Source organism: Mesocricetus auratus, unplaced genomic scaffold (genome assembly GCF_017639785.1).
Source record: "Mesocricetus auratus isolate SY011 unplaced genomic scaffold, BCM_Maur_2.0 Super-Scaffold_100025, whole genome shotgun sequence".
Taxonomy (NCBI): Eukaryota; Metazoa; Chordata; class Mammalia; order Rodentia; family Cricetidae; genus Mesocricetus; species Mesocricetus auratus.
Window position 1 is genome coordinate 5,754,503 of NW_024429206.1, and position 21,686 is coordinate 5,776,188.

At 50.4% G+C, this 21,686-nt stretch overlaps 1 protein-coding gene across 1 annotated transcript in view; it reads left to right on the forward strand.

Annotated features, from left to right (window-relative positions):
• Positions 1 to 21,686, forward strand: part of Ube3b (ubiquitin protein ligase E3B) — a 40,084-nt gene that overhangs the window by 2,938 nt on the left and 15,460 nt on the right. Inside the window, 18 exon segments of the mRNA XM_005078939.4 lie at positions 118 to 198; positions 3,308 to 3,488; positions 3,641 to 3,761; positions 5,590 to 5,649; positions 5,976 to 6,080; positions 6,528 to 6,624; positions 8,305 to 8,390; positions 9,348 to 9,430; positions 10,701 to 10,806; positions 11,072 to 11,192; positions 12,182 to 12,359; positions 13,869 to 14,032; positions 14,921 to 15,088; positions 17,074 to 17,245; positions 18,715 to 18,833; positions 19,337 to 19,451; positions 19,671 to 19,770; positions 20,778 to 20,897. Of these exon segments, the coding sequence (XP_005078996.2) occupies positions 3,328 to 3,488; positions 3,641 to 3,761; positions 5,590 to 5,649; positions 5,976 to 6,080; positions 6,528 to 6,624; positions 8,305 to 8,390; positions 9,348 to 9,430; positions 10,701 to 10,806; positions 11,072 to 11,192; positions 12,182 to 12,359; positions 13,869 to 14,032; positions 14,921 to 15,088; positions 17,074 to 17,245; positions 18,715 to 18,833; positions 19,337 to 19,451; positions 19,671 to 19,770; positions 20,778 to 20,897 (2,076 nt within the window). The 5' untranslated portion in view covers positions 118 to 198; positions 3,308 to 3,327.

The following is a 21,686-nucleotide window of genomic DNA, read 5'->3' on the forward strand; positions in this document are numbered from 1 at the left end:
TAACTGCTGAGCTGTCTCTTCAGCCCCTAGACAGTTTTTTAAAATGAACCACAGTATATTACTTACACTCAGTAACATTGGGATGCCAGTACTAACTCTGAATTTTTCTTATGCCAGAAAACCAACTCCTCTGAAACCAGAGCTGTGCAAGGTCACTGATGGTCACCTAGCATCTCTGCTGTACAGGCAGGTCCTCAGGTGAGCTCTTCAAAAGAGAGGTCAGTTAGGAGCATGGCTGCCTCTCCCTGTGGTTAGCAGACTTTGCTGGTCTGTTTCAGGCATTGCTGATGGGACTGGCTGGTAGTAGAACTTCAAGGTAATGTGTCTGACTAGCCTGCACAACACAGTATTCCCTTGAGTATTGCTGATGATAGCCCAGGCTGTGGCAAATCCCTGGTGTCATTGGACAGGTGTGAGTCGGGTGGGGAAGGGACTAGAATTCCCTGGATATGTTCATGTGACAGGAATCTAGATGTGTTTCAGAGTGGCTGCTGCTTTGAGTGGATTAACCTAGTGAAAGATGCTTTTCCAAACTCAGCGTTTCTGCATGATTCATGTTAATGTTTGGTCAGCTAAGCTGATGATGCCGTGTTTTGGGGTAGCTAAAGAAATCCCCAGGTAGGAGGCTCAATGGGTCAATGCTGCATATGTTTGACTGTCAGCCAAAACTCTTGTGTGGCCTGGCTGCCGAGTATGTGATGTGTGATGTCCCCTGTCCAGATTAAATAGGCTGTCATGGGGGCTGCTGGAAACATGGTCGGTGGTAAAAGCCTTTGCCATGCAAACAGGAGATCCAGAGTTCAAGTCCTCAGAATCCACCTATGCTGGGCAGATGTGGCCCCTGACTGTAATCTCAGTTCTTCAGAAGCAGAAATGGGGTCCCTGAGGCCACTTCAGAATAGGTAGTCCAGGGGCTCAGCAGTTAAGAGCACTGACTGTTCTTCCAGAGGTCCTGAGTTCAATTCCCAGCAACCACATGGTGGCTCACAGAATAGGTAGTCCATCTAATTTGGGAACAGTGGGTTCAGTTGAGAAACCCTATTTTAATAGATAAAATAGAGAGCAATGGAGGAAGACATGACATCAACTTCAGCCTTCCATGTGCATGTGCGCACACACGTGTCCACTCACACGGAACACACAACACACACAAGCAAAAAAACCATGACTTCTTAAAGAAGGCCTCAGGGGCTGGCAGGATGGCTCTGTGGGTGCAAAGGTGCCTGTTGGCCAGCCTGACATTTGAGTTTGATCCCTGGAATCCACATGGTGGAAGGAGATAGCTGACTCCTACATGTTGTCCTCTGACCCCACACACATTCCATCTACGTACATACTCACACACACATACTCATGTGCATACACACACATATGCTCATGTGCATACACACATACATATATACTCATGTGCATATACACACATATACTCATGTACATACACGCACATGCTCATGGTGCATACACACACACTCATGTTCATGCACACACATACTCATGTGCATACACACACATATGCTCATGTACATACACACATATACTCATGAGCATATACACACATATACTCATGTACATACACACACATGCTCATGTGCATACACACACACATACTCATGTTCATGCACACACACATACTCATGTGCATACACACACAAGACAAAAATGTAATATTTAGATGTGTTTTATTTTAAAGATTTATCATGTTATGTATCTGAGGGTTTGCCTGAATGTGTGTATGTGCATCATGAGTGTGCAGTACCTGCACAGCTAGAAGAAGGCACCAGATCTCTGTAACTAGAGTAGTTGTGAGCTACCATGTGGCTGCTGGAAACTGTCCCTGGGTCTTCGGCAAAAGTAGCAAGGCTCTTAACTCATGAGACATCTTTTCTGCCTCAATAAATGCAATTTGTAAAGAAAGGCCTTGGTTTGCTGAGGTGGCTTGGGAGAGGCTCAGATGGATGGAGAAGTGCAGGTGGACCAGGGGTACAGGTGCAGGCGGACCAGGGGTACAGGTGTAGGCAGCTCTGGGGTACAGGTGCAGGCGGCTCAGGTACAGGTACAAGTGTCTTGGGTACAGGTGCAGGTGGACCAGAAGTAGAGATGCTTGCCCTCTGACAGCCTGATTTCAAACTCCAAAACCCATGTAAAGAAAATTTACTCCTCATATTGTTTTCTGATCTCTACACATGCACAATGGCACGCTTGCCCACACAAACACACCACACACCCACGTGTACAATGATATCTTTTTAAAACTGACAGCAGATTGGCACAGCAGGCCCTCGCAGCCTGGCAGTCTGAGTTCCATCTGTAGGACTCACGGGGTACAATGAGAGAACCGAGTCCCCTACCTTGTTCTCTGATCTTCACACAGGCGTGACAGACATGCACTGTGGCACCGGAATATGTGCATGCACATACATACCTGCTCATTCATTCTTGCTCAGATAAAATATAATTAAACATTTTAAAATAGTGATTTTTTTGTTTTTTTTTTCGTTTTTGTTTTTCGAGACAGGGTTTCTCTGTAGCTTTGGAGGCTGTCCTAGAACTCACTATGTAGACCAGGCTGGCCTCAAACTCACAGAGATCCGCCTGCCTCTGCCTCCCAAGTGCTGGGATTAAAGGTGTGTGCCACCAACGCCCGGCCAATAGTGATCTTTTTTTAAAACCTTTTTTTCATATGTTGTTGGGCATAGCAGAGGCACCAGTAAACATTTGTTGCATGAATGGGTGACTAAAGTGATGACAACATAATAATAAGTTCCTTCACGTCTTTACCTGCCCAGATGGAAGGTGGCTGTTGTGCTGCCTTCTTTTTTGTTGTTGTTGTTTTTTTGTTTTTACGACACAGGGTTTCTCTGTGTTGTTTTGGAGGCTGTCTGTCCAGCCCGGCCTTGAACTCACAGAGATCCGCCTGCCTCTGCCTCCCGAGTGCTGGGATTAAAGGCGTTCACCACCACCGCCCGGCTGTTGTGCTGCCTTCTAAGTGTGGGGAATGTAAGCAAAGAAGGTAGATGCCTGGGAACCTTTGATGCATGGTAGAGTTAATTGGCGCTCTCTCTGCATGGGCATGCCACAGTCCTTGTATACTTTAAACTTGCAGGAGCCCACCTCTGCTGCACCCGCCCGCCCGTGGTAGGAAGGGTAGGAAGTTGAGACTTGGGTCGGGAGAGCCATGAGCTGGGGGTTGGGGGGGAGGAGGCTGCCGAGTGCCTCTGCTGCTGCCCAGGTGCCACCCACCCTTTGCGCCCCAGCCCCTACCTCTGTGTCCACAGGTGACCTCCACCAGCTCATCTCTTCCTCGCAGGGTTCGTGTCGGTTGCAAACATGTTCACCGTATCTCAGACCTCCAGGGCATGGTTCATTGACAAAGCGCGGCAAGCACGGGAAGAAAGGCTGGGGCAGAAGGAGCGGGAGCGCTCGGCTGTGATTGTTCAGGCCCTCGTGCGCAGTTTCCTCTGCCGGAGGCGACTGCACAGAGACCTCAGGTGAGAGCAATCCCGCAGCGCAGGTTTGCCTCCCGCTGCACTGCCGTGAGCAGTGAACGAGTTTTCCCTCGTGGTGCTGAGAAGCCTTCCCGATGAGCAAGGGAATTAAGGATGTCTTTTATTTTGTTTTATTTTGACCCTTCACTATCTAGGAGAGAGATTGATGAGTTTTTCAACACAGATGACTCTGGGTCCAGTAAAAGAAGTGCACTTTGTATTTTTAAGATTGCCAGGAAGCTGCTGTTCATATGCAAAACTAAAGAGGACCATGAGGTAAGCCCCACTATCTTAGAGTTTCTGTTGCTGTGAAGAGACACAGTGACCATGGCAACTCTTATAAAGAAAACATCTAATTGGGGCGGCTTGCTTATAATTTCAGAGGGTTAGTCCCTTATCTTGATGGGGAGCACAGTGGCTTGCAGGCAGACGTGATACTGGCTACATCTTGAGCAGAAGGCAGCAGAAAGTCCACTGACTGTCACACTGAGGGAAGCTTGAGCAAAAGAGACCTCTAAGCCTGCCCCGCAGTGACACACTTCCCCCATCAAAATCACACCTCCTAATAGTGCCACACCCTTTGAGAGTCCTGACAGTCACATACACGATTCCTTCCCTGCTCCAGGACCTGGTGTTTGATAAGCATGGACCTCCTTGTTCTTACGCTCCTGCATGAGACAGGTCATGGCTGCCTGTGGAGATTCAGCTGTGCTTCTGGAGGTCTCTGCACATTAACTGTACACACAGGAACTGTCCTCAAGTGTGCATAAGAATCAGGCAGCTGTGGCCGGGCGTTGGTGGCGCACGCCTTTAATCCCAGCACTCGGGAGGCAGAGGCAGGCGGATCTCTGTGAGTTCAAGGCCAGCCTGGTCTACAAAGCGAGTTCCAGGGCAGTCTCCAAAACAATACAGAGAAACCTTGTCTCGAAAAACCAAAAAAAAAAAAAAAAAAAAAAAGAATCAGGCAGCTGAGGGGCATGGGTGAAGAGGCTAGGGGAGAGAGAGCACAGTAGGAAACAGAAATCAGTAGTCAGCGAGTGGTGGGGCTCGAGAGAGCAGTGGGGGTCTGCTCTGTGCCCTGGCTAGAGGGGCCAGGGGCTCTGGGCTTCCAAAGAGGTGCTGGAGGCTTGAGTTACGCTGGATACTCTGATTAAGATTAAATGCTGGTATCTTGTTTATCATTATTTACATCGTAAAACTTAACCGCTTTGCTGCTGTGGCATTAGTACAGCTGGCCTGGAAGACAGCCAAGGGTGGTAGGTGCCTATAGTCCCACTCAGAGTACTACGGGGAGCCCCAAAGGGAAAGCAGATAGCCAGGCTCCCTTGTGGAGCTCCTAACCCAGCAGAGAGGAGAGAACAAATGGTCACAGAGATGAGGGCCTGCACGGGGTGGCCCCATCACGGGGGAGAAAACAGGATCTGTGCCCTTTTCAAGGGCTAGAGCAGCCCGAGTGTAAGCAGTTTTTCCAGTTTCTACTTGTTCTTGATTTGCATATTTGGGTAAAGGCGGTGGCTGAAGAGCTTTGGCTAATGGCTGTGAGGCAGAGATCAGTGCTTGGTGTTCCCAGAAGTTAGGAAGATGGCTGCTAGGCAGCAAAAGTCCAAGCTGAGCTTTCCAGAAGTAGTGCCGTGGCTAGGAGTGGTGGCCATCAGGAGGCCAAGGTGGGAATACCGCCGTGACTCAGACCAGCCTACGCCACAGAGAGACCAAAAGAGGCACCATTCTGAATTTTTATGTGAAGCATGCTAATTTAAAAAACACATTTTGCTAGGCTGTGATGGCACACGCCTTTTATCCCAGCGCTCAGGAGGCAGAGACAGGTGGATCTCTGAGTTGGGGGACAGCCAGGACTACACAGAAAAACCATGCTTTGACAAACAAATAAAATCCCATCTCTAGGGCTCGTGAGTTCTGTGAGCCACCAGTGTGACACCTGCCTGTCTGGTGTCAATGTTTGAAGAAGGAATTGAGTACGAATGTGCATGTCTGAACCACCTGACATGTTGCCTGCGTGCTTCAGGTGCCCACCAAACATATACTCCCTCTTTCTCGTGTTTTCATTAGTTTGGAGACTTCGTAACCTGATTTTCTGCCTCTGCAGAGACTGGAGAAGTTGTGCCGTAGCATCCTGAGCAGCATGGATGCAGAGAATGAACCAAAGGTAAGTGGGTCGGAGCTGGAGAGTCTCCTATGAGTTCTGGAGGGTTCGCCTACGAGGTCTGAAAGGTCCTGCTCAGTGGATCTCACAGATGTGCACTTGAGTGTTGGGTGGATGGAAGATGCCGTGATCCTCATCTATGAAGTGCTTTGCTCCCGCCTCTTATTCAAGATAGTTACTGCCTTTCCTAGGCTCTGATCTCTGGGGTTCGTGTTGAAGTTCACACTGCTTTCCCCTTACTCAGACATTCAGTCCTTCTGCCTTGATAGACCCTTGTGACGTGGCCCCGCCACTGCCCACACTCCTCCTGCTCTTTTCGCTGCCTGTAGGTATGGTACGTGTCCCTGGCTCTTTCCAAGGACCTCACTCTGCTGTGGATTAAGCAGATCAAAAGCATCCTGTGGTACTGCTGCGAGCTTCTTGAGCAGCTCAAGGTAAACCAACCCTACACCCAGACCACTGCTCTCAGTTCTCTGTGTGCAGGAAGCCATTATTCCTCACAAAGCCCCGTGAAGAAAGCAGGGCCACTGTTCCTAGTCGACAGCTAAGGAAACCACAGCACAGAGGGGTTAAGAAACTTCTCCAAGATCATACAGCCAGCTGTAGCCCCTTGTCCCTGTTGGTGTGTGTTGTAGCTGTCCTCTGTCACTGCCCTGTCCCAGCATACAGTCAGCTGTAGGCCCAGAGTGAGGCAGCCTGGGACCCTGTTTCCCAGGTATGCTCCGTTCTCTGTTTCCGGCAGCATTTGATCCCATGGTTAAGCACTGAAGGGCTAGAATATATTGTGTGGACTCCGGTGCACACTGCGGGAAGCGTATGTGCCGTGGAGTGGACTCATGGGTGTAAGTGTTAATCTCACTCCATTACTCCATCATTTGCAGCCGGAAATCTTACAAGACTCCAGGCTCATCACACTACACCTCACCATGCTTGTCACCTTCACAGACACGTCAACGTGGAAGATTCTCCGGGGAAAAGGTGTGTGGACCCACTTCAGAAATCTTTCCCAGCCAGCATTCCTACAGAAGAGGGCACCTCCAGCTCACAAGAAGCACTCTGGCCACACAAGCTCAGGGAGGCACTTCCCACCGGGTGTTTTATAGGATCCAGTGTTTGTTAGCATGTGTGGAGACCCTTCCTGTCTGGAGTTTTCTGTATAAAGGCATTGTTCCCTGCTCTCCTTTCTAACTCCCCCAGCACCCCAGCCTGTGAATGTTGGACTCCATTGAAACCTTGTGGTATTTGTTTAAAAAAAAAAAAAACAGGGGCTAGAGAGGTGACTCAGTAGTTAGGAGCAGCAGCACTGTGCTTGCAGAGGCTTCCCAGTTGGATTCCAACATCACATGGCTTATAAACCACCTGTGACTCTACTTCCATGGGATCCAGGCACATGTGTCTCTCACACATGCTCTCTCTCTCCTCTCTCTCTGTCTCTCTCTCTCTCTCTGTCTCTCTCTCTGTCTCTCTCTCTCTCTCTCTCTCTCTCTCTGTCTCTCTCTCTGTCTCTCTCTCTCTCTCTCTCTCTCTCTGTCTCTCTCTCTCTGTCTCTCTCTCTCTCTCTCTCTCTCTCTCTCTCTCTCTCTCTCTGTTACACACACACACACAGAGGCAGAGCACTAATATACACAAAAATAAATCTAAATGTTTTTAATAGTACATTCACTGAGCAAACAGCCTCGTACATGCCAGACATTGTGTTAAGACACTGGAGGAGCAGTGGTGAGCAGGCCTTGAGAGCTGGAGTCTGGTGAGCAGACGGGCACCAAGCAGAAACAGGTTCCACAGCCATAGAGTCAACCAGGTGCAGATTGGAAATACATGGAAAAAATGCACCTGTAGGAAATAGGCAGGCTATTCTTGCCATTAGTTCTCAGTGCGCCGCAGCGGCTATCTCCAGAGCATTTATTATATCAGGTACTATAAATTATCAATGGGTGATCTAAAATACGGGAAGATGTCCATCCGCTCCGTGCAAATCCTCGAGTGAAGACGAGGTTTTGCTTTGTGCATTTCTCTGGACTTTGGAAGCTATTGAGTTCTGAGCCCTGCAGAGGCACATGTGTCATGATAGGGAGAGAAGGCAGGGCTAGCAGTGTTCCTTGTGGCTGGGAGTCAAATGATTCGTACATGAAATAACACTTGAACCAGACCGGGGCCTCCCAGTGCTCTGGTTTGCCCTAAGGCACTAGGAACTTAGGCTGGCAGAGTGTCCCCTCCCCTGGGGTTGTGGTCTGAGGCCTTGTGTCAGGTGCTTGTCTGTAATGTGCGAGAACATTAGCAAAAGCACCTGGGAGAAGAAGGGGTCCCTTTGGCTGATAGTTGGGGGCACAGTCCACCATGACAGGGAAAGGTTGGCTACAGGAGCTAGAGACTGTTGGGAACAGAGTGGGCACATTCCAACTGAATGCAGAAAGCAGGAGGGGCAGGGAGTGGGGGGAGACTGTAAAAACTCAAAGCCTTCCCCCATACTCCGTGACACACTTCTTCCAGCAAAGTTCCACTCCCTCAAGGTTAAGTTCCACACCTTTCCAGGCAGCACCGCCAATCACTGGGGACATTTCCAGTTCAAACCTCTGTAGGTCTTGTCCTCTGCCCTGTAAATTGCCCATGTTGTGGCAAGAGATCGCCTTCTCAGGCTGTTTTGTTTTCTTCATTTAGGTGAGAGCCTTCGACCAGCCCTGAACCACATTTGTGCAAATATAATGGGCCATCTCAACCAGCGTGGATTTTACTCTGTGTTACAGGTCTGTGGCCCCATCTTTAACGTGCCCGTCAGCGCCTGAACTGGGTTTTCCCATGGGTTTCCACGTGCCTTGTGTCCTCCCTTACAGGGAGAGTTGAGGAGGAGTTCAGGTCACTGCAGTTTTGGTAGGGAGGATGGTGATACTCAGCCCCTAGCATGTTGTAGCTAATGGAGTCAAGGGTCATCCAGAGTCTTGATTGACTGTTCAGGTTCCCTGGGGGAGGAGGATGGTGCGTTTCTAACTCAGCGTCCTCAGATGGCTCTCTGTCTACTCAATGTGCAATGCCAGTTCTCAGACCGGAGAGTGTGCAGAGTGGGTTACTCTTGAGCTGCTGTGGACTTTGCAGGGTTTGGGAAGAGCACTGATGGGACTCTTCCTTCTACCTGATGCTGGCATGGGCCACCTCCTAGTTCAGTTTCATGTCTCCACAGCACAGTGGGGTGTGTGGGCAGGAAGTGTCTTTGGCTAGAATGATGAACAGTGACTTAAGTCACGTTTCACATGGATTTTTAAAACTTACTGTGTTTGAGAATTTGCTGTACTGCCAACCTCAATCTCCCCCCCCCCCCAGGCTTGAGTGCCTCAGCCTTCTGGGAAGCCAGGACTACAGGGGGGCACTGCACCCAGTTTTCAGACACTCCTCTCCTTAGCTGTTTGTTATGAAAATGCTTCAGCATATTTGGGGTGGGATGAGCAGAAGGAACCTCCACACCCAGCAGCTTCCTTCTTTTTGAGCAGTGTCTATTGTAAGCATTCCTGTTACCTTTATGTTTCTTTTTCTTTTGAGATGGGGTTTGCTGTGTAACCAAGCTTACCTGGAACCTGCTCTGTAGACCAGGCTGGCCTCAAACTCAGAGTCCTTCTGCCTCCGCCTCTGAGTGCTGGGATTAAAGCATGTGCTGCCAAAAAGCTATGGAGACTCGATATTCAGGCTGACAGCTTGAATGTTCTTTTCAGGTACTGCTGACCCGAGGCCTGGCCAGATCCCGGCCCTGTCTGTCCACTGGCACGTTAACGGCGGCCTTCTCTCTGGCATTGCGGTAAGACGCCAGCGACATTAGCAGTCCCTAACAGCTGGTGTCAGCTATGTTTTCGAGTGTTTACTAATCATTTGTATGTCTCCTTTGGAGAAATGTCTGTTGAGTTCTTTTTGTCTCTCCCTACCCTGATTTTGTTCTGTGGTTTAAACATAGTGTTAAACTAGGTAGCCAAAGCTAGTCTCAAACCCTTGCCCTTCCTTTTCCTGCCTTCCACGGTGGGACTGCAGGCATGCCCTACCTGTAGTTTGTTCAGCCATCTTCAGATCGGGTTGTTGTTTACCACTGAGTTAGTGAGTTCTGTCTGTGTTGCAGACGCAAGCCTGCTGGCAGATGACGCGGCCGGCAGGCACTTCCGCTTGGTGCTCATCTTTCTGCCTTCTGGGTGGGGTGTGTGATCACACACCATTCTGGCTTTGATGTTGTGCAATTAATTACTTTTCCTTTGTACTTATACTCTTAGTGTCATATCTAAGAAATCATTGTATAACTCCAGGATTCAAAGTGTCTGGGTTTTTTTTCTACAAATTTGATGATTTTAGTCATAAATTATTTTGAGTTAATTTTTGTATATGGCGTGAGATATGGGAGTCACTATCTTTTTGGTAGTTTGGTTTTGTTTTCTATGTTTGGGCGTTGGTATGCCAGACAAGTGCTCTACCGTGGGCTCCATCCCTGTCCCTTGGTTTTTGTGTAGCCCCAGCTGTACTTGAGCATGATTCTTCGGCCTCAGCCTCCATGTGCTGGATTACTTGTGTGCACTGCCATACCTAGCTTGGGCCATTATCTTACTCCAGTAATTATCTTCTTATGGAAATAATGCATGCTTATTGTAAGAATCCAGATAACGCAGGAAACAGGAAGAAGGGGCCATTTCCCACAGTCACGTTGCCCAGAAAAGCATGTTGTTGACCTACTTTATACTTTCATATTTTGCATCTTGTGTGTACATTTTAATTGTCAATGTCAGGCTGTAGATACTAAAGTAAACTGTGTGCTTACAGTGTGAGGTAATGTCGAGTTGTGCCCCAGGGACACACTGGGACGGCACTGCCCAGCTGAGGAGTGGGCTGTACCAGAAGCTTTCTCCATCCTCATCAGAAGCCCTTCCCACCTGTGGAGTGCTTTATCCCGGCTTTTCCCAAATGTCTTAATAGTACCAGCATTCTCTCACATCGGCTGCTGCAGAGCTGACCGTTCCCAGCCGGGCAGCGGTGCCACCCCGCCCCCACCATTCCATTTGCACTTACCAGCTAATCTGCCCTCTTTCTAGCCCTGTAGTTGCTGCGCAGTTCTCAGACAACCTGATGCGACCGTTTGTCATCCACATCATGTCGGTACCTGCTCTCATGACTCATCTCAGCACACTGGCCCCTGAGGTGAGCGTGCCAAAGATGTCTCTGGTTTGTTTGCTAGACTCCAAAAGCAAAACAGGTTCCCTGCTGATTCCCACTCCTTCCCCCAGTAGCTGGTGTAGACACGTTCCTGTTAGCAGTCAAAAAATCAGGTTCCTGTTGTCATCTTCCATCTCCCTGCTGCTTGAAAGCAGTGTTCTGCTTAAGTGGGGGCAGTGAGCGCTGTCGGGTCCTTACTCTTGGGAAAGCCCTGCCTGGCTCCACGCTAACTGTCTGCCATTGCTTTCAGCGTCTCAGTGTTTTACAGTCCCATGACATGCTTCGCAAATTCATCGCCTTTCTAAGAGACAGAGACCGATGCCTTGATGCCTGTGAAAGTTTAGAAGGGTGCCATACACTGTGTCTCATGGGTGAGTCTAGGTGGCTGGGTTTGGGTTGGTTATGGCCATGGGGGAAGCCTACGCGTTTTCTTAAGGGCATTAGTTACACTTGGCAGGAGTTAATATAAAACCAGACTCATCTCCATAGTGCAGATAGATGATGAACAGGTAGACTCACACGTAGAGCAGGAGTAAGTAGATGTTATGTGGTAAGTTGGCCGCAGAGTTCTTCCCTAGGGGGAGGGAGCTTTTGGGTGGGGCTCAGATCAAAGCAGTATCACTGTGTTACAGTGTCTGTGGTAGGTGGGTTTGTAGGTGGATCCATTTGATCATAGAGCAGACACCCAATTCTCTGATAGAGCTGTTCTTAGAGCTTGGCACCCCTTGGACCAGTCAAGCTAGCCTTAGTTATAGCTCCTGTGTCTTGGGCTAGACCCCAAGGGGAGAGTACTTCAGTAAACACTGATTTCAGTCATCTCCCGAGACATTTTGCTAATGCCACATCTTGTGTTCCTCCTGACTTTTAGGTTTTACTGTCCTATTAAAATGTGATTCTCTAATCCCAGCACTTGGGAGGCAGAGACAGGCGGATCTCTGTGAGTTCGAGGCTAGCCTGGTCTATAGAGCGAGTTCCAGGAGAGCCTCAAACAATTCAGAGAAACCCTGTCTCGAAAAACCAAAAAGAAAAAAGTGATTCTCAGTATCATGTCCCTCTGTGTGCCTGGCAGTTCAGTTTCCCTATAGTAGCCACAGGAGAAAGGGTAGGCGTCATCACTCCTGTCTTATAGCCAAGGATGTGGTTTCAGGCTGGGTTGAGAGCTGTGTTGCTCATATGTGACCATGCTGAGATTTAAAGTCAGGGCAGCCTCATTCTTCCAACCCCTGGCGCTGACCGAAATCCCTGGAATAGACTCTCCTCCCTGCTAAGACACAGCTGTCTGAGCCTCAGGCAGAGAACAGGGCTGGGAGACCCCACAGTGCGTCTGTCTGGCATCACGTTCAGCCCTGTCTCTTCTTAGGCAACATCCTCCACTTGGGCTCCCTCAACCCCAAGGTGCTAGAGGAAGAAACAGACGGGTTTGTGAGCTTGCTCACGCAGATGCTCTGCTACTGCCAGAAGTACGTGTCCCAGAAGAAGTCCAACCTCACCCACTGGCACCCTGTGCTCGGCTGGTTTTCCCAGTCTGTGGACTATGGGTATGTCGGAGAGAGCTTTCTGCCCTCCCTCCCTCCCTTCCTCCTTCCCTCCTTCCCTCCCTCCCTCCCTCCCACCTCCGTCCCTCCTCCCTCCCTCCTCCCTCTTTCCTCCCTCCCTCCTCCAGTTCTTTTTCCAGCTTTCATGATTTGGTTTTACTATAGAAATAATACATATTTATTGTCTAACATATATACTGTCTGGGGTTGGCTCACTGTTGGAGGGCTTGCCCAGCAGGTGCAAGACCTTGGGTTCCATCCCTAGAGCCAAGAGAACATTAAACATCCTAGAGTCCTCATATACAAATGATTATCCTTGTCCTTTATTGATAGTTTATGTATAGAAATGAGATTATGATTTTCACTTCTTTTTAGTTAGTAAATCAGGAGCCTTGTCCATGATACTTTTTCTTCTCCTGTATCACTTTCATTGATTGACGAGGCAGCCATGCTTCATAGATGCTGAGACAGGGCAAATGATTTAAAGGGACAGGTGTCCCCTTGGCCTTTCCACAAGGTAGAGTATGAATGTCTTAGATTCAGAACCATCAGAAAGCCAAGAGTGGAAGAGCAGAGGTGAAGGTAGGCAGCCACCCAGACAGAAGCGTGTGCCCTGGGATGGCACCAGGCTGCGGCATCTGGGATTCCCTACTGGTCTGTCAGGTTTGCCAGAGGCTCGCCTCATTCCTTTGTACCTGAGTAACGACCTTAAGGCCCATCCAGACATTGCCCCAGGAAGGCCACTTCTGTGGGACACCCCACCTGGAGAGCGAGAGCACATGTACTGGACAGGCCTTGTCTTTTTTACTGAGGCTCTCCTCCAGAGGCCTGTAGACAGCTCTGCTCCACCCGTTTCCTCATCTGCTGCGTGGGTAATGACGTCACACTTCCAAGAAGGTGCCTGTGGGCCCATCGTGCATTGCTGAGCACTCTAGACCCTATAGGTTTGTCTCAGTGTCTAGATACTACATGCCAATGCCTGGCTTATGCCCAAGGGGTATAACTGATCCCACAAGATGGTGGGGGCCAGCTCAGTGTCTTGATGGATTCTAGGAGCGGGGGGTGGTGCTGGGAATACAGCCTGCAGTGGAGAGGTGCCTCTGAGGCAGGGAGACACTGGAGGTGTGGAATCAGCTTAGGCTTGGGGCTGACTGAGAGCAGAGCAGAGCCGCTGGCAGGAGTTCGGGAGATTGGCTGGAGTGACAGGCAGATGTAGATTGAATGCCTGTACAGATCCAACTGTCCATGGCGTTTCTTCATTCTGTTTCCTTTGACAAGAAGTTCCTTTGGATTATCTTGTTTGTCTGTTTTTAGACAGAGGCTAATTATACAACATAAAGTAGCCTCTAACTTGCAACCCCCCCAGCCTCCTAAGTGCTGGGATTGCAGGCACGTGACCTCTCAGCTCTGTCTTTTACTATGTCCCCCATATGAAGGCCACCCGCAATGAGAGCATGCTCTCCCTGGCAGATAAGGGTAACACTGACATGCCTGTTTCCTGCTCTGTCCTAGCCTCAACGAGTCCATGTACCTGATTACCAAGCAGCTGCAGTTCCTATGGGGGGTGCCCCTCATCCGCATTTTCTTCTGTGACATCCTCAGCAAGAAGCTGCTGGAGCACCCGGAGCCAGCCCCTGTGCAGCCGTCCTCCCCACAGAACGTGCTCCCAGTGAAGAGTGAGTGCCACGCCCAGCCTAAAGGCGGCCCCTGCGCCTTTCTGCCTGTGGGACACTCACCCCTCCCACTGCCGTCTGCAGGCTGCTGACGTCCACATTCAGCCAGTGACGGGTCACAGCGTAGAAATGAGAGCCAGTGAGATAGAACGAGGCAGTCAGCACACTCGGGGTCACTCTGCTCTCTCTGAGCTTCAGCTTGTCTGCGAACTTCCCGACAGCCAGAGGGCAAAGGGTTTTGTGGACCTTTTCTTTCTTATTATCAAGGAGGAGCAAAAAGTCCTTTTTGTAGGGGACTGTAAATTTTTTTAGTTTAGTTATAAATCTCCCACACAGGACTCCTCCAAGGAGCTCCTGAGGCCCAGGCCAGGCTGGCATCTCAGCAGCACCTGCGGGTAGAGGCCGGCACTAAAGAAAGGAAGGTGGGTGGTGGTGAGTGTGGGCTCTGCGCATGCCACTTCCACTGCCTGTGAACAGAAAAGCCAGAGGCAGAAGTGGAATGCCACTCAGCCAGGACTCAGGGCCTGAGGGTGTCCATGGCACTCCCTCCACAACACAGACACAGTGCCTGGACCCATCCCTCCTCTAATACAGTCCTCAGCATTTCCCCTCCGTCTTCATGGAATTTGGTGATACAGTAAGAGAATGCCATGTCAGAGCTGAACATGCCTAACTTATGCTGGCAAGCACTGAGGTGACCTGAACAGGTCTCTGGGCTGCACTGAAAACCCAGTGTTAGCTTTTCCCCAGTTTATCCCACAGGAACGCGTTGAGCCTGCCAGCAGCCCCACCGCCCCTGCCGTGACTGGGGTTCTCCCCATGCTCTTCCTCGACAGGTGGGAGCTGGCAGCTGGCTGAACTTCTGCTGTGCGTCTTCTTCCCTCGTGCCAGGTCTCCTCAAGCGTGCGTTTCAGAAGTCGGCCTCAGTTCGCAACATCCTCAGGCCTGTCGGGGGCCGACGCGTAGACTCCGCTGAGGTCCAGAAGGTCTGCAGCATCTGTGTCCTCTACCAGACCTCGCTGACGACTCTCACCCAGATCCGCCTGCAGATCCTCACAGGTCAGGCAACCCGAGCCTGCTGCTCCCACTCCCAAAGTTGGTGGCCAGTTTGTCCTAGAGAAAGTTGACCTTTTCCTCCTGGTTTCCTTGATTCAGAAGACAGACTTTGCAGGTGGGCGTTTCTGAGCTGTTCTTAGAGATTGGGGAGCCTCCGATAGCTCAAGCCAGCCTCATTTTAGCCCTGCCGTCTTTTCCCCCTTGCCAGCTCTTTAATTACCAGGCACAGCTTTCTTAAAGTTCTCCTTTGTGAGGAGAGCGCAAAGACGAGACAGGAGGAAGATGATAACAGCACTTGCCCCATCACATCCCAGCGATGACCTTCTGTGCCCAGTGTGCTCACACAGTGTAGCTGTGCTCAGACACATCTCTCTACCCTTTGCTGCCCATCACCAGTCACTTATCATGTCAGTCCTTCAGAAACCTCATTTCTATTGGCTGCCTGATACTCATCCTGTGGCTGAGCAAGAAAGTCTCCTCTCTAAGGACAGATCTGGGGGTCAGGGGCTTTCCATTCAGTCGCAGCCCAGGCGTTGTGGTATGAATTGATTTGAGCATAGATGGTCCATTCTAACCGGGCAGCTGTTTACTTCAGAAAAGGATCTAGACTGCTATTTGTGGGTTTTTAAATCTCCAATTGCTGCTGCCTCTGTCTTTAATGCCTGTCTATTCACTCCAGATAGTCAGAGTCTTGTCTGTGCAGGGCATTGAGGATGCAGAGGTAAACAAGACTGTCAGGGTCTCTGTCCCGGGCTTATAGTCTAGAGACAGGGAGACCAGCAGTCCACAGCAACAGTAGAGTCCATAGCAGGTGAGCGTGGGAGAGGTGGGAGGGGCCATTTGTTGGTCAAGAGTCGAGTGCCTCACCTTGCACTGCTGCTGCTGAGGGCTGCACAGTTCTAGAGGGCAGTCTGGTACCGTAGGTGTCAGCTGAGGCGGCAGGTCCCCGGCACATCCTGCTGCCCTTCCGCTGGGGCATCTTAGCTGTGTCTGCAGCACGCTGGAGCCCAGGCTTTCCTAGTCACTGCCATGCACTGGCGGAAGGTGTGCCAGTCTGTAGTCGGTGTGTCCAGGCTCTGTAGCCCCCAGGAAGATGAGAAGGTTCCCATTGCACCTGTTGCTTGCCCCGAGGGTTCATTTTGGAGTCTCTACTGCAGTCACTCGTTGTTTTTCTATAGCATCTCAGGAGCACATGAGCCTGCAAGACAGCTCAAGGCAGGGGTCTGCCCACAGACCAAGCCGGTCTATCGCTTGCTGTCATAAATACTCTTCTATTCAAGTCCTTTATTTCTGAGTCGTTCTGCGGCCAGCACTGAGTGTAGTAACAGTATCCAGGTAAGCTGGCCTGTTCTTATGAAGACTGAGAAGGCAGTTGACCTGCTTGAGTGCTCCTGTAACAAGTGACTGCATCAGAGCCATGGCAGCAAGCCTCAGGCAGTCAGGGTGGCCACTGACCAGACTAGTTCAATAAAGGAAGTGCCAGGGATGCACGTTACTGCCTGTCCTGGAAGCTGCGCTCTGAACCCCATGTCCTGAGTGCTGCCAGTGTGCAGTTGCTCTTTGCTCAGTTAAACTCAGATAAATTTGTCTCGAGCTTTTTAACAACAGAGATCACCTGGCCTGCAAAGCTTAGAAATACCCTCTGACCTTACCTGGTTTCCTGATTTAAAACATGTCTGCTGCGTCAGATAGACCCAGGTTGTCTCTGGCTCTGACTCCAGCCATGGGATTGGGACAGTAACCAAGCCTTGCTGTGCCTTAGGTCCTCTTATAAGGCAGAGCTGCGCTGCCTTGCAGAGTGGAGTCTGGGCTTCTGAGCATCCACCAGTGTCGGCTGCCCCTACTGTTGGGACTCTCAGAGTGGGAAAAGCTTTTCCTGACAGACCTTCTCTTGCATGCTGGTTTCAGGGTTCTTTCCCAATGGAAAGGAAGAAATGGCAGGGCAGCTGGAGTCTCCACCTGAAGCTTGGGTTTCTCTCCTTTTCCAGGTCTTACGTACCTTGATGACCTGCTGCCCAAGCTGTGGGCATTTATCTGTGAGCTGGGGCCCCACGGAGGGTTGAAGCTCTTCTTGGAATGCCTGAACAGTGACACTGGAGAGTCGAAGCAGCTCCTGGCCATGCTGATGCTGTTCTGTGACTGCTCCCGGCATCTTATCACGTAGGTTGATGTGAGCTGAATGCCCTGGCTAGGACTCAGCGGGGCCATCTACAATGTGGGGAAGCAAGTAACTGTGTGGCAGGTCACCGTACCAACTGGGCGTGGTGGTGCACACCTGTAATCGCAGCTGCTTAGGAGGCTGAAGCAGGAGAAAGCACTTGAGCTCCTAAGTTCCAACCCAGCCTGCTCAGCACAGCAAGAACCCATAACCCCTTGCACCTCCCACTAAAAAATAAAAACAACATTCACAAAGCAGCTGGCACGTGCCAGGTGTTCAGCATTTGCTAGGTAATTTCAGGCCAGCAGCTGTGGCCCTTGGAGGTCTCTGGAGATGTGTTCAAACCATACTTCAGTCATTTATTCACTGATAATTAGATTACAGGAAAACTCCATACTTAGATACCAGGGTGTGTAAAACCCAGGCCAGTTTACTGAGACACCAGTTTCCTCGTCTATAAATGAAGTAGTGTCCACACCTACCTCTGAGGCATGTAGTAAGATTTAAAGAAGTTAGTCAGTGCCCGGTGCTTACAGCCCAGTTAACAAGCTGACTCTAATCAGCTGAGTTGAGCTCGCTGAACCCCCATTTCCTCATTGGTGGAATAGAGGTAACATCACCTATACGTAATAGGAACTAAGAAGGCATTATTTAGAACGTGGCCAGGCCCAGCCTGGGACATTCGCAGGAATCCTTGTGTTCCCTTCTGCTTTGGCTGCTGTCTGTCTTGCACTCTCCGCAAAGGTCATTGGAAAGATTTAGAATGGACCTTAGGCACCAGCGTTCAGACTCGAAGATCTGGTATCAAGGGGGTGCAGGGGCGTGTAGCTGGCCAACTGGTGCCCTAGAAGAAAGGGTTTAGTAAGCAGGACAAACACCCTGATGGCTGAGGCAAGGCTATCCTAAAGCATGTGAGGGGTTCCTGGGATTTTCAGTTGAGCCGGGACATGTCTTCATCCGCTCATCCGTCCATTCATTCTTTCATGCATTCTTTCAAACATTCATTCACTCACAAGCACCAAGTGCCACCGTCTCTCTCCTAGATATGGGACCTAGTTTCATAGTATTCCTCAGTAAGCACAGGCACGGATGAGGCATGGCGGAGAATGTGCCCCAGGCAGCTCACTGGGAAAGCCCTGAGTAGAACTTACTGTTTTCCCTTAATTGTTCTGTCTGTCTTCCTACTCTGAACAACGTTGAGTAAACAGAAGGTAGAAAGATGTGTGAGTCCTCAGGAACCATCTCCAGCTCATGGCCAACTTGCTTCATCTAACACTCAGCACAGCAGCTCCCTTCCTGCAGCCTTCTCTGAGGCAGGTCCAGCACGCTGTGTTGTCTGCGAGCCGTGCAGGATGTATCTAGAAAAGCCAGTGCTTTTTTTCACCTTGTTTGTTTTGTCTAGAAGACAGTGAGGTCTCATTTGTTTCCTTTTCTCAATGGAAAATTCTGAACAGTTTTCTGCCCCATGTAGCATCCTCGATGACATTGAAGTATACGAAGAACAAATCTCATTCAAGCTGGAAGAGCTAGTCACCATCTCCTCTTTCCTCAATTCCTTCGTGTTTAAGATGATCTGGGACGGGATTGTAGGTAAGGCGAAGGTGGCTGCTGTTCTTTGGTGCTGCCTCAGGAGGCCACTCTGTACCCTCAGCTCATGCGTCTCAGCTTCATTGTTTACTGAAGGTGCTAGAGAGTGCACATCTTCTCACATGGCTGGGTGAGCTCATGAGATAGTGTGACTGCACAGGTCTCTGCCAGCTCCTTCAGGCTGTGCACATGGGGTTGTTAATAGTGACGAGCTCTGTCCGGAAATGTCCTTTACATCTATACTCGGTTTCCATGGGGATGGAGCCTGTGCCAGTTCCTGCTGCAGGCAAGTCTTCTTTCTGACATGTTTCTACTAGTCTAGTCCAAAGCTCCTTAGAGGAAAAGGGGCCTTTGGATGGTGCATTCTTGGGATGCAGCATGAGTGAGTCCCCTGAAAGAACCCAGGCCCTAGGGACATTTAGAACACTGAAGTGGAGTGCAAGAGCTCAGGCCCGCCGTACTGAGCGCTGCCCTCCAGATCTGGCCCTCTCCTCTTTACTGCACAGAGAATGCCAAGGGCGAGACCTTGGAGCTGTTCCAGTCTGTCCACGGGTGGCTGATGGTGCTGTATGAGCGAGACTGCCGGAGGCGCTTTGCTCCTGAGGACCACTGGCTGCGAAAGTGAGCCGGGTGGGGAAGGGCTGGTGAAGCCCGAGGCCTCCCCCATGCATTTCTGTCAGTGACTTGTCAGACCTCAGGAAATGGTTGTAGTTGTGACACCAGAGCAGGGCCTCACAAACTCTGCCCTAAACACTCCCTCTGCTGTGGGGCCCTCAAGACAGCCACTGACCATGCACATAGGAATGAGCTGGTTTGGTGACATCTGTGTTTCTCCTGCAGGGATCTCAAACCTGGCGTGCTCTTCCAGGAACTTGACAGGGACCGCAAGAGGGCTCAGCTGATCCTGCAGCACATCCCCCATGTTGTTCCTCATAAGAACGTGAGTTGACCTCTGCCCCACATCCTGCTGCTGCCTGCTCTCCGTTATGATTGGAAATGTCTGCAGGGCATCACGCATCTGCACACACAGTGGTGGTCTGTCTTACTCAGGCAGCTTATGGGTGCTGAGAACCAACCTGGGTCCTCTGTGTGCTCTTAAGAACCATGCTGTCTCTTCCACGCCCAGCTCCACTTTTGAAAGCACAGCTGTGACTGGTGCCTGTGCTCGCCCAGTCAACTGACCTCATTGCGATGCTGTAGTCCCTGCACCTGTGGTGCTGCAAGGGCCTGTGTTCTCGATCCTTCCTGAAAGGTCTTTTGCTGGCCTCACTGGCTCGTGCATGTGCTTCCGGCTACTTGGGAAGCCAAGAACATGGCTTGAGGCCAGACTGAGTCTTGTACTTATCTCGTGATAAAGTAAAGGCGTTTGTCAGAATCCTGAGGCTGAGGAGGCAGGGTTCTCTCCTAGTGGTGACTGAAAACCTACTGTGGCAGGCCTGAGGACACAGGAGGCAGACAGAAAGGCAGGGATCTTTATACTGTAGGCTCATTTTTTATATCTGACAATGGGAAAAATTGTCTCTAATGGTTTTTGTGTCTGAAGTTCATGATATTGATTTCCTTTAGAGTAGGCACATCTATCAAATCCAGCCCATGATACTGGCTGTGCCCCACCCCATGTGACTGGCTGTGCCCCTGGGCTTCTGAGATCATTACTGACTCTGTGAGAATGGGTCCTAAAATGGACTAGTCCTAGCTGGACTCCAGCTCTGGCCAGGCACCTCTCTCAAACATACCTGTCTTGGTGCAAGTTTAGCTGTATTTCTAGTTCCCTGAGGTTCTTTGGAGGATGCTCACTGTTCTCAGGGGACACCTCTGAACTATAGCTTGTCCTCATCCCGTCTCAGTTAGCTTGAACGTTGGTCATTTTGTATAGTGAGTCTTGTTTGCTTTGTTTTTGATATTAGTTGCTGACCTTGTTTCTGGTCCCACCTTTGCTCGTTTCAGAGAGTTCTCCTGTTCCGAAATATGGTTACCAAGGAGAAAGAGAAGTTGGGGCTTGTGGAAACTAGCTCTGCCTCCCCTCATGTCACTCACATCACTATCCGAAGGTCCCGGATGCTGGAGGTGAGTGGCCACATGCAGTGAGGAGTGATCTCTCGGGTGGATCTAGCGGATGGCTACTGCCTCCAGACTCTTGTCACTCTGGTATGAAAACTCTGGTATGAAGGGTCGTTTAGCCAATCAGCTGCACAGAGTATCTGCTCAGCCTAGCATGTGCTCAGTGTCTTCCTTTGCCCTGTGAGGGCCCCTGGGGAAACACAGGCTCCTAACACTTCTGTGAGACAAGCATAGGAGCTCAGTGCAGTGACCGCCATGCCTTCCCCGGGTCTGTGCTGATTCTGCTGTCCTGGCCACCGTGTCCCCAGGCTCACTTTTGAGGATGCGATACAGATGGTGCAGGCACTACCCTGCCTGAGCCACACACATACTCTCCTCACAGAGCTCAAGGTCTCTGGAAACAACAGGAGATGCAAGCACTGTCACCCTCACAAGCCACACCTTGTGCCGCGCTGTGGCCACTTCCCAAGTTAGAAGCAGATGCCCTGTCCTTAAGCACTTTGCCTCTGTCACATTTTTACCATGTCTTGGTATGTTTTGAGATGAGCAGAAAGGTCTGTGGAAGCCTGCGCAGATGTGTCCTCTGTGAAGCAGAGATTTAAATCTCCTCGACTGCACTGCTAGGGCATTGCAGAAGGACCTGTGGTGTGTGTGGTGTCTGTGTACCACGCAACCCCATAGGCTGTATAGTGCACAGCCTTCCCGTGTGTCTGCCAGCGATGCCAGTGACGAGTCACGAGTCTTCCTTTTTTGTTGTTGGCTTTCCCCCCCAGAGACAGGGTTTCGCTGTGTAGC